The 12570-nt window shown below is 39.3% G+C and overlaps 1 protein-coding gene across 2 annotated transcripts; it reads left to right on the top strand.

Annotated features, from left to right (window-relative positions):
- The first annotated feature begins 17 nt into the window (after nucleotides 1-17).
- On the top strand, nucleotides 18-10541 carry adap2 (ArfGAP with dual PH domains 2). 2 transcript variants are annotated; one of them, XM_053613195.1, is made up of 11 exons: nucleotides 18-281; nucleotides 1842-1972; nucleotides 2200-2291; nucleotides 2776-2858; nucleotides 3073-3182; nucleotides 3512-3661; nucleotides 8152-8235; nucleotides 8370-8432; nucleotides 8555-8632; nucleotides 8739-8967; nucleotides 9474-10541. In XM_053613195.1, the coding sequence occupies exons 1-11, from the start codon at nucleotides 194-196 to the stop codon at nucleotides 9497-9499; spliced, it is 1134 nt and encodes a 377-aa protein (XP_053469170.1). In that variant the 5' UTR covers nucleotides 18-193; the 3' UTR covers nucleotides 9500-10541. The 2 variants fall into 2 exon arrangements, with proteins under 2 accessions (XP_053469170.1, XP_053469169.1); XM_053613194.1 differs by having other exon boundaries at nucleotides 19-281; nucleotides 9471-10540.
- Nucleotides 10542-12570: the final 2029 nt, after the last annotated feature.

Below are 12570 nucleotides of genomic sequence, written 5' to 3'. Positions count from 1 at the left end.
AGTTTATGAGAGAGAGAGAGTCAGAGAGAGGGGGGGAGAGACAGAGAGGAAGCGCTTGTGCTAGTCGACACAGAGTTGAGCGCGCGCGGGTTCATAGCTACACCCTGTCCGGTTTAACAGGAGAGAATGGAAATGTTTCATGTGAAAATGTCCTAAAGGTTTTACTAAAAGTCGCCTTTACACCACGTCTCATATGGCAAATCGTGACAAGAATAAAAAGATTCTTCTGGAACTGGTGAAGCTGCCGGAGAACAGTAGCTGTGCTGACTGCAGCGCTGCAGGTCAGTCAAACTGCTGAAGTGCTTTATACATTCACACTCTGGCTCTTTTTTCTTTCATGTCTACTCATTCATGGTCTTTTCTTTTCTCATATTCCAGTAAATATTGCCAGTATTTTAGATTTCAGTTTGCCTCACAGCACCAAACAGATGACTTTTAATATTTTAGGACTGAAATATAGGTCATAGACAAACAAACAAAACAGTAGAAACCTTAAAATGTATAATAGTTTTAATGGGTATAATGGGAATTGTATTGGTTTTAATGGAAACTGTAATGGTCCCTGTGGATCTCTAGTACTGGTGATTTGTTGCCTTTTATTGGTGGCATGTTATATGTCTGTCCTTAATATGTCCTACTATGTAATGGAAAATATTTGTTAATGGTTTTAATGATTTGTTTTTGGTATTTGTAGTGGAAACCATTAGAGTTTATGTGATGGTTTCTTTTGTTTTTTTGTTTGTTTGTTTGTGTGGGGGGGGGGGGGGGGGGCTATTGGTCTATATACCGGAAGTAGGGGATGGAAATACTGTAAAGCAAAGCTGTCTTAGAAAAAATTATACTGACCTTTTATACATTAAAAAAAAAAAAAAAAAGACATTATACTATACTATAAAGAGCAGTAAACAATAATAAACTAAACAACGTCAGTATTTGGTGTGACAACCCTTTGTTTTTGTTTTATTTATTTATTTATTTTAAAACCTCAGTCTTCTCAGGTACAGTTTGTGCAGTTTTATTTGTGCAGGACATTAGTTGGTAAATTCTGCCGAGCATCTTGAGGAATCTGTCACAGTTCGTCTGGACACTTTCATTTTTTTTTTTTGGCATGCAAATTACAGCAGCCTTCATTATGTTTTCTGTCTGAAAAATGTTAGTTACATAACATGTTGCTTTCTTTACTGACTGACAAATATTTTACTGTAACAATAAAAAAATATATTTTGTTGGAAAAGGAATGTTTGGAAATCTAAAATGATAAAGTTGTGTTAACACATGTGGTGTTTTGCTTGTAATTGTATGTCCATCGCATCCTTGCGTCATCTTCTGGATCCAGTCATGTGAAGGATTTCAATATGTTCGTCTTTTGGGTAAAGGTTATTAGAAAAAGAAAAAAAAATGTGTGTGTGTGTGTGTGTATATATATATATATATATATATATATATATATATATATATATATATATATATATATATATATATATACACACACACACACACACACACATTTTTATATATATATATATATATATATATATATATATAAACTAAGTATGAAAAATTTTGGAAGACATTTTGCTAAAAGCTTTCTTTTCCTCTATGTATGGAGACTTTTGTCACACCCTGTCTAACAATATTTGTTTTTGTTTTAAAAGGGGGGTGTCTAAGGCTTTTGTACAAAATGGTATTAGAGTGCCTAGACTTTTCCACAGTTGTTTGCATAACTGATGAAGTCCTGTTTTTCTTTCTTCCCTTAACCGTCATTCACACATGCTAAATTCTATGTTCATATCAACAGTATAGACCTAGGTCTTAATTTAACCCTCTTATGTTCACTGCAGACCCGGACTGGGCTTCATACACTCTCGGCATATTTGTTTGCCTGAACTGCTCTGGAACTCATCGCAATTTATCAAGCATTAGCCGGATAAAATCCATCCGCTTAGACTTCTGGGATGACGAGCTTGTGCAGGTATGAAAGCCGTGTCACGTCAAACCTGCCTTATTTTCGTGTTTATTCCACCTCACACTTCACTGCTGTCACTGTAACGTTCTAAAATGGGTGCATTTCTGTATGTCCAAAGTAATGTCTAATTATGCAAAGGATGACTATAAAGAATTACGCTGAATAATTAAAGCATGCGGTTGGTTGAGCTGAATACTGTTGTGTTCTGTGTAACTGCATGACCTAACCTATAGGTCATGAAAGCCTGTGGAAACCGAGCTGCCAAGGATGTCTTCGAGAAATTTGTCCCCGTCTTCTATTATCAGCCACAGCAAGATGACTGTGAGTAAGTACTTCGTCTTTCTGTGGTCTTTCAAAAAAGCTGGGGTAATTTACAGGCATTGTAAAAGGGAATTATTTCCAAGCCATTGTTCATGACAGTTGGTACTATATTTAAAGAAGTCTATCGTTAGGGAAGTGGGAGACTGCTGAAATGGCAAACAAATTGCTGGGGATGCATTAGAGCATGCTGTACTCTTAGTAACAATAAGGGGAACTATTAATGTATTTCTGTTTCAACCATACGAGGTTTGGTGTTAGATGTCAAGCCTTTGAATATGTAAAATTGCGCTTTCAGTTCTCTACACAAGTAGTTGATTTAAGTGGGTCAAAACTACCCATAAGACTGTCTGCACCAAATCATGCTTGGAACCGTAGCTGTTAACACTTTGGGCTGCTTTACTGGACTTTCTCTTTAAGATTAGTCTGTTTTAAACGACTTCCCATATGCTTGAGTTGGGTTTTTTTTTTCTTTCCCTTTTATATTTTAGTGTTCTAAGGGAGCAGTGGATCAGAGCCAAGTATGAAAGACAAGAGTTTACAGAGCAAAATAAACTTAGAGCCTACTCATCAGGTACACGTGTAGCTTTAAGAAATCCTTTTGTTTGAGTCTTGTGTAGTAAATCATTTAAATATAGTACAAAATCTTAACGCCTTAAATAACCTTCTAAGTATATCTGATTTGGCATTTGACTGTCCTTCATGCAACCCGAAGCTGACATCTATTAAACCTGCTTTTATGAAGTTCTGAAGTGTTTCTACAATAATGATGTCTTGGTTGATTATAGGCGTATATGAAGGAGTGCTGTGGAAGAAGGGGAAGGACAACGGACAGTTTCTCAAGAGGAAGTTTGTTTTATCCGAGCAAGACTTCACTCTAAAATATTATAAGGAGGATGTGAGCACTCTATACTGCTTGTTAAGCAGTTTTTCTGAACCGTGTGGCATGCTGCCTGTTGCCTTAGTGTTTGCAATTGAATGCCTCCAGTTATTCATCATATATGTATAATTTGTTAGTCTTACTCTTCTTCATTGGAGCCAGTGTTGCAATTCATGTGATTGGAGTCTCTGTTGATTCTTTTGTATATAATATTAAAATATCAGACTGCTGAGAATGTTTTTGCCGCAAACATTTTCGACTCAGTAAAATAGTGGTCTATTACTACGTTATGTAACAGTAAATAACTGAAATAGCTAAGTATATGATCATTTTTCTGACATTTTTAGGAATCTAAAGGGCCAAAGGCTGTTATCTCTGTACAAAGTCTGAATGCAACCTTTCAGCCACAGAAGATCGGACATGCTCACGGCCTTCAGATTACTTATTCAGTGGATGATCACACCCGAAACCTCTTTGTTTACCACGAAAGTGGTCAGGTGAGTCATCTTTTCCATAACTGGCTTTTTGCATTTTCTACACATTTGTTATTTTAAAGGGTTTTTTTTTTGTTTGTTTGGTTTTTTTTTTTAAATAAATACTTGCCTCACTTCATTCTCAATGAGAGCAGAAACCTTTTCTATAACATGCTTTTCATACAAAAGAAACCTACTTCCTAGTTTTTAAATTAACAAAAAATAGGATCTATTTCCCGATTAGCCCAAAGTTGTTGTTTTTTTTTTTTTTTGGTCAGCGTTGACTCTTCCACACAAGGAAGTAAACGCATATTATGTATTAAACATTTATTTTTCTTACGATCCAGTGTCAGCTTATAACGGAGACAAATGGCAGCAAAGCCACACAAGATACAATTTGCAGTTCGGTGTCACCCCTACTAACAACAGGAGGCACTGAGAAACATGTGGATTCCTTGTTGTGTGTGTGCTCACACCTGCCTGGATCTTCTAACAAAGTCACGATGTGACATACTTGTTAATATTTGAAAATAGATCATCTCCACGTTACGATTCTTAAGAAGAGGGAACGTGAAAATACACAAGCTCGCTACGTGCTTCCCACACCAAGCGCTTGGGAGAGTTTGCCAAATAACGCTCAAACACACAAAGTTCAAATGGAAAGATCTCTCATTTATTCCAAGAAAGGCAGTGTATATATCATGCTCGACACACAACAGAGACAATGGGTTAACTATTGATTGGCTCGGTGGAAGGGCATGTCAATGTAGGACAGGAACAACTCCATACATGGTTTTCAGGAAGTCATTGGAATACAGGAAAATGTTTTTCAGCAAGGTATGTAAATGCACGCAAATGGTATCACCATTTGTGAGGGGCTTTATCTGTCTATACCTGAGTCAACAGAGAAACAAAGAGAAAAAAGGTGCCAACACAGGAACCAGGAAACAGAGAGGATGCTCTGTCTCACAGTTTCCTTCTTTTTCTCACCTTGTACATATATATCAGATGACATGTACACCATATGGAGCTATCTGCTTTACAGCTTGAGATTACAGTCAGAGCTACAGGTCTGGAGAACTCTATGGAACCAATGACTGTAATGACAATGACGGTGACAGCGCTGTGTAAAAGTATTTGCCCTGATTTCTTCTGTTTTTGTGTATATCTCATGCTAAATAGTTTTAGATATTCAAATGAAGTACAACATAAAACAAAGGCAGCCTGAGTAAACGCACAATATCATTTTTGTATTTATTTATTGTTTTTTTATTGAAGCAAAAAAGTTATTCAACACCTATCACCAATGTGAAAAATGATTTACCCCCTTAAGCAGCAATAACTGCAACCAAACTCTTCCGATAACTGGAGATCGGTCTTTCACTTACTTCTAGCACTAGGACTTACTTCTATGATTTGGATCATTGTCTTGCTGCATAATCCAGTTGCGATTGAGTTGCAATTTATGGACTGAAGACTGAATATTCTCTTTTAGGATTTTCTGGTAGAGAGCTGAATTAATTTTTCCCTCATTTACTGCAAGTTGTCCAGGCCCTGAAGCAGCAAAACATCCCCACACCATCACACTACCACCACCATGCTTGCCCGTAGGTACGATGTTCTTTTTGTGGAATTCTGTGTTTGGTTTACGACAGATGTAACGGGACCCGTCTTCCAAACAGTTCCACTTTCGACTCATCAGCCCACAGAACATTCTCCCAAAAGGTGTGTTTTGGCAAAATTCAGATGAGGCTTAATGTTCTTCTGGGTTAGCAGTGGTTTTCACCTCGCCACTCTTCCATGGATGCCATTTTTGCCCAGTGTCTTTCTGGTAGTGGAGTCATGAACAGTGACCTTTATTGATGCAGGAGAATCCTGTAGGTCCTTTGAAGTTGTCCTTGGCTCTTGTGTGACTTCCTGGATGAATCATTGCTGTGCTCTTGGAGGAATTTTGGAAGGTCGGCCACTTCTGGGAAGGTTCACTACTGTGCTGAGTTTTTCCATTTGGAGATAACGGCTCTCACTGTGGTTCTTTGGAATCACACAGCCTTTGAGCTTTGTAACCCTTCATAGACTGATGTATTTCAATCACCTTCTTCCTCATCATTTCTGGAATTTTGGCATAGTGTGTTACTGGGTAAGACCTTTTAACCAACTTCATGCTGTTGAAAAAGTTCTATTTAAGTGTTGATTTGTTTGAACAGGGTTTGCAGTAATCAGGTCTAGTTGTGTCTAGTCCAGCTCAACCACATTATGAATGCAGCTTCATAGATTTGGGAAATTAGTAACTACGGGGGCAAATACATTTTTCACAAAGGCTCAGTTGGTATTGGATAACTTTTTTGATTCAATAAATAACACATAATTATCATTTAAAAACTGTTTTTTTGTGTTCACACAGGTTGCCTTTGTTTTATCTTAGATTTGGGGGGGGGGTTCGTTTCTGAAACAATTTAGTATGAGATTTACAAAAAACTAGAAGAAATCAGGATGGGGCAAATACTTTTTCCCAGCACTGTATGAGTAGACAACATGGCGCAATTCGTGCAGGTTTAAAGCCTTTTTTTGGTTGAAATGGTAGTCGCCATCTTGCTAAAATTGGAGCCAGAGCCTGTGCTGTAGACCCTTGTAGCTAGAACATGCTTAGTAGATACTGTCGGTTGGACAGTGTCTCTGCCTCTTGCCCACCCATATTGGTGATGGACACTATGCCTGTTCGTGTCAGAAGCGCACACGCACGATGGCTCAAAGTGGCAAGTACAGTGTTATTAGTTATATTGTAAAAAGGACAAATTATAGTCATCTAATTTTCATAAGTATTTTGATTTTACTGCTGTCAGGAAAAGATTTTAGAGCTTTGAGTCATGACTTACTGCTATCATTTGCTATGTCATCACTTTGTTCACTCGTGTTGGTTTGCTAGTTACAATATCAGCACAGTGAGCTACAGCTTAGACATCAAAATGAGCAACAATCTGGAAAAACTGCAAAGAACTCCCTGAGTCTGTTAAAACAGCTAACAAAAGAACAAGACATAGCTTTGCTATAGTTATAGTTTTTAAAAATGCTTTTAAAATGTGGGATGTAATCTCAGTAAGAGCTTTAGGTCTGTGTTGGAAAGTGTGCACGTGTTCATAAGGTTCGACAGTAATTTCTAGCCCAACACAAATCTGTCAGTCACCTCATCAACCACGCCCTTTTATTTATCATAGAATAATTGCTATTAAGGGGCGTGCAGTGGCTTAGAGATTAGCACGTTTGTCTCATACCTCCAGGGTTGGGGGTTCGATTGCGGCCGCTGCCCCGTGTGTGCATGTTTGCATGTTCTCCCTGTCCTGTGGGGGTTTCCTCCGGGTACTCCAGTTTCCTCCCCCAGTCCAGAGACGTGCATGGTAGGCTGATTGGCGTTTCCAAAAAGTGTCTGTAGTGTATGAATGGGTGTATGAATGCGATTGTGTCCTGTGATGGATTGGCACCCCATCCAGGGTGTACCCTGCCTTGTGCCCCATGCTCCCTGGTATAGGCTCCAGGTTCTCACTGACCCAGTAGGATAAGCGTATAGAAAATGAACGGCTGGATGGATTATTGCTATAAATGCGTTTATTGTAAGGAAAAGTAATGAGGTGAATATTAAGGATCAACTTCACTAATATGGAAATAATCAGGGTTAAAAACCGTACTGCAGCCTATCACATGAAGGCCTCAGAAACATTGTGGCTTCACTTTTGAATCCCTTTTGTGACAACTGCCCATAGATACAGTCTTTGATTCCCACTAGCTTTGATTTGGTTTCTTTTGTTTGCCATACAAACTCTTTGGCATTGTTGTTCAGTAACCGTACTCACTTCTCATTCATCTCATACATCTCTGACGAACATTTCACCTGCTCTATCATCTAGCTAACCAGTGGGCCTGTGGATATGTGCTGCTGCCTTGGTGGAGTGGGTTTCCCAAACATACTTTTCCACTGAGCAATAATTTTATCAACAGCTTTAAAGAAGGGGTTTGGCTTACAACTCAACTGTGCCCAGGGTCCATGAAACGCACTTTAGTTTAGTATAATGGATTGTGAGCAGATCCACCTGGGCTACATGATGCCTGCGTCATGTCACTGTTGGTCTCACCAGATGAAGCACTCTCATATGCTCAGCTAGAAGGTGGCTGAGTACATGTGGGACAGGCCCAAACCAGTTCTCCTACATTACTTTGTGACTTTGGTGGAAAGTTTCTTTGTATGCCGAATCACAGGTGTTTAATTGATTCTAACAGTCCCTGGCAGTTATCCAGGGTTCACAGGACACATCATGTCTGGAGGTACTTTTGTGAGTCATCACTAGAAATCCTTGATGTGTTTTCCAGAGCTAAACCTTAAAAGCAATGCCATAATCTGGACCACTATCAAACACTCTTACAACAGAATACATACTGTATACATGTTCTGACCAAATCTGAGCACACTTTGAAGAGATCTTGCCAGATGTCAGAGTGTAATTCAGACATCATTGCCCTTTCAGGAAATTGTGAATTGGTTCAATGCTATAAGAGCTACACGGCTTGCCTACTTGAAGACAGCATTTCCTACAGCCAGTAATGGCGAGGTAAACTCTTAATTGTTTTTGTTTAAACAGAGTACGTATATGCATTAACTTAAGCATTATCTTTTCTTATATGTATTACATTTCATTCAGCATACACATCAGATAAAAATGTCTTTATATATTTTTCTTTTAAGCTGCTGCCATGGACTACCAGAAATTACCTTAAAGAGGGTTACATGGAAAAAACTGGACCTTCGGTAGGTGACTCGCTTAATAAGAGAGGTATTGATAGGGGGAGTTACAGATATTCACTGTTGAATAAGTGCACCACAGATTATTTTTATGTATATCTGAATACCCTTGCCTGTTTGCTGAACAGCAACGAGAGCCATTCAAGAAGAGATGGTTCATCTTGGATGGTCTAGACAGAAAACTACTCTATTTTAAAACTGAGCTGGTAGGACAAGATCAAATTTAATGATAAATTAAAGAATAAACATACAATTTATTTTTCTGTTAACTGTAATCGAATTGATGCCCACCCTTTACTTATTATTCTCAAGGATGCTGTGGAGCTTGGGGTCATTTTCATTGGGACAGAGAATCATGGGTACTCAGTGAGTGAGTGTATGCCTAAGGGGACCAGAGGAAATAAATGGAAGTGTGGGATGGCAGTGGAGACCCCAGACCGTCAGTTCGTCTTCATGTGTGAGCAGGAGCGGGAGCGAAAGGAGTGGGTGGATGCTCTGAGACAGGTCATCTCAAAGCCAATGCTTCCTCAGGATTACACCAGTAAGACATGATTTACAAGCAATCAAATCTGAACATTTCTGTCCCGAGTGGCACAACAGATAAGTTTCTGCCCTATTGTCTGGAGATAACCCTAACCCTAACCCTAGTGCGTTCGAATCCTGACAGTGCCACAGTTATCCATGGCCAGGAGCCAAGGGAGCAAAATTGTCCATGCTCTCCGGGTGGGTTGGAGGGATGGAATAATCTCTCTCCTGTCAATCATAGCAGCACTAACCAATTGTGAGAAATCATAAATGTGGCAGAGGGCAGATAGAGCTTTCCTCCAAGCAGTTTCAAAAGATTCGATTGGCTGGCTTCACATGTCTTGGAGGAAGCACATGTTGGTCTTCACCCTCCCTGGGTGGTAGCTGTTGTATGGCAGGGGAGAGCCGGCTGCTGGGTGGGAATTGGCAGATGACCAAATCGGGGAGAAAAAGTAGTGAGTTAATGTAACTGATATTTACGGTACATCTAAGCTTATTATTCAATTTCCTGTTTTTCAGCAGAGGCCAATATCCGCAGACGAAAATGATCCGGGAACATCATAAAGGACAGACGTGTGTTTGGATTGTAGCACAGCTGGATTGTAGCACAATATATGAAATATTTCATCTAAAGTATGCTCTTTAAAAAAAAAAAAAAAAAAGTGAATACAACACTCAAGGGTACTTTGAATGATGAATGAGTTTCACTTTCTAAAGGGGTTCTACATGAACCTACCTCTACATAGAACCTACAGGGTTTCCCCAGAGGGACAAGATCACAAGACTCCAGAGTGTAGACACTGAAGGTGCTTTCACATATGCAGTGTTTAGTCCATTTGAATTGAACTCTGGTGTGTTTTCCTCTTTGGTGCTGTTTGTTTGTGCAGGTGAGAACACCGCAATCACTCTCGAATGTGGACCAAAACAGCTGATCTGAGATCTGGTCTGATTGAGGTACTCTCTGTCTGGTTCCAAGTAAACTCTAGCGTGATCTGATTGCAGTGAGAAAATGATTCTACCCTGAAAAGGCCCTATTCCACTGAACCTGGAAGTAAACGCTCTGTATTATTGTTTACGGGCTGCATTTTTGTAGATGCGAGCCGCTAAACGGACGTGCAGGGCAGAGCTGTAGCACGGCAGAAATGAGATATTTGGACTGATGAACAAAAAGAGAAAATACAAACGGTGGGGGCTTACATAAAAATGTTTCAAACTAGTTATTTCTATAATTATCTAGTAATTTATTGAGCGCTGGCGCCCTGGTCTCTGTAATCGCATCCCAGACACCACCCTCCTGCTACAGACTCCCACAAAACCATTACACCCACCTGCTACAACTCTATCATCTGAAAATATTTGACTGAATTGAGGTCGGTTTGTATGTTTGATAGAAATATCTGGGTTTTTCCTTGATAGTGAAACACAATAAGACATGTCTTTTATGGATAAGTCAGATGATTGACTGCGTGACTTTCTGAAACAAGCAAATATATTTTGGGGTTTTTTAAAATACTTTTTTGTTAAGCAATTATAACAATTATATTAATAAAACTTTTTTTCTAAGAAATAAACGTGGTCTGTAATTCAATACAACCATCCATCCATTTTCCATACGGCTTATCCTACACAGGGTCACAGGGGGCCTGGAGCCTATCTCAGGGAACTATGGGCACAAGGTGGTAGACACCCTGGTTGGGGTCAAAGCGTACAATTGGATACACTACAGCTTGAAAATGCCAATCAGCACATGTGTTTGGACTGGGGGATTAAACCGGAGTACCTGGAGGAATGGTAAATGGTCTGCACTTATATAGCATTTTTATTCACACTGTGTTTCATTCACCCATTCACACACACTCACACACCAATGGTAGCAGAGCTGCCATGCAAGGCGCTAACTTGCCATCTTGAGCAACTTGGGGTTCAGTGCCCAAGGACACTTCAGTATGTGGAGTCACGTGGGCCGGAAATCGAACCGTCAATTCTACAGTTAGTGGACAACCCGCTCTAGCACCTGAGCCACAGCCGCCCAAGGAAACCCCCAAAGCACAGGGAGAACATGCAGGCTTCGTGCACGGCGGAGGCGGGATTCAAACCCCCAACCCTGAAGGTGTGAGGCAAGCGTGCTAACCGCTATAATAAAATGTTCATTTTATTACAATTTGTCCTTATCCATAAACTTGTTCACCTGAAATTTTTAGCTGAAATATTGAAACACATTCCATCTGGCCTACAGGGGGCGCCCTATACGTCGCTTATTCAAGTTTAAAAAAAAAAAAAAAAACTGTTTCATATTTTTGTCCCTGTCGGTTTTCCGTAGTTACCGGTTGCACGCCCCCTTTTTATCATGTGCTCCAAAAGTGAACCAGGATGTTATGGATTAAGTCTTAATAGTCGTGTTTTGCTTTGTAGCCAGAATCTGTATACAGCACTAACAGTAGCTGATCTTAAATGTGTGTCTATCAGAGGAAAGTCTGTGTACACGGAGTTCATCCTTCTTTCTGTACGAGACTGAAACTGGCTCCTTGATGCGCAGCTGATCTGGAATTGTCCGTTCCACCTTAAATGGTGTTGCAGATATGATGCTGCACCTGTAGAGGGCGCTCATTCGTCTAAAAGTTTCATCCTTGTGTAGGATTGGAACTGATCAGTTATACGCCAAGCACGAATGGATTATGACCTGATTTGGTTTTGTTTATTAGGAATTTTAAATCATAACAATAGCAACAACAAAAATATAAACCCATTTTACTATTGTAATTGTCATAATAATAATAATAAATGGTGAAACAATAAGGTATGATACACTTATTTTATTTTCTTGACCAATAGACTGCAAAATGTGAAATCTAATCCCAAACCTGATTTGGGTTTACTCTATTAAAAGTATCATAATGTAAAAGTCACAACGATCTGTAAGAAGGAGACTTCATATAAGATTTTGTCCACAGCATAGTACAAACATGTCATCAGTCTTAAAAATACCATAATATACCTCATTTTTGCTCTATGAGTCAATGTTCAGAACAGAACCCTGCTGAAAAATCTGATCCGACAAGTTGCCGGCTGCCAGAACACAAGCCGAGCTGGTCACACTGGTAGACCATCCCTGTCAGCTGGTGAGTTCTTTTCCAGCTTCCTTACTTGATAAAAAAAAAATTATCAGTAAATGTCTGAGGTTTAAACACTGCCTTATTGTGCGGTTATGTTTCTAAAAAGAACTTCTCTCTGTAGCAGTAGGGTTAGGGTTAGGGTTTCCTTTCTACCACTTGGCCAAGATGGTCTAGTGGTTTGACCAGCTTGGTCTGGTTTTTGGCAGCTGGTCAGACTAAGCTGAAATATTCATTAGGGTGATTAGGGAGTTAAAAAATATCAGGCCACTCAAATTTCACCACAGTCTATAAGAACAGGACTATCTAAAACATTTAAGTATAATTTAATAATAAGTCACCTTGAAAAGAGTCATATTGTATTGTTTAAAAAAAAAGAAAAAAAGCTTAATTTCCATGTATATGTTCAGACCACTGTTGGGATACTTTTATGAAAGTAGAATCAGGTTTGATATGAGACATCATGCATTTTATTTTTTCGTCAGGAAATGAAAGAAATAGGCATGATA

Source organism: Ictalurus furcatus, chromosome 24 (assembly GCF_023375685.1).
Source record: "Ictalurus furcatus strain D&B chromosome 24, Billie_1.0, whole genome shotgun sequence".
Taxonomy (NCBI): Eukaryota; Metazoa; Chordata; class Actinopteri; order Siluriformes; family Ictaluridae; genus Ictalurus; species Ictalurus furcatus.
Note: the sequence above shows the minus strand (reverse complement) of the source record. Positions and strands in the feature narration are given on the sequence as shown.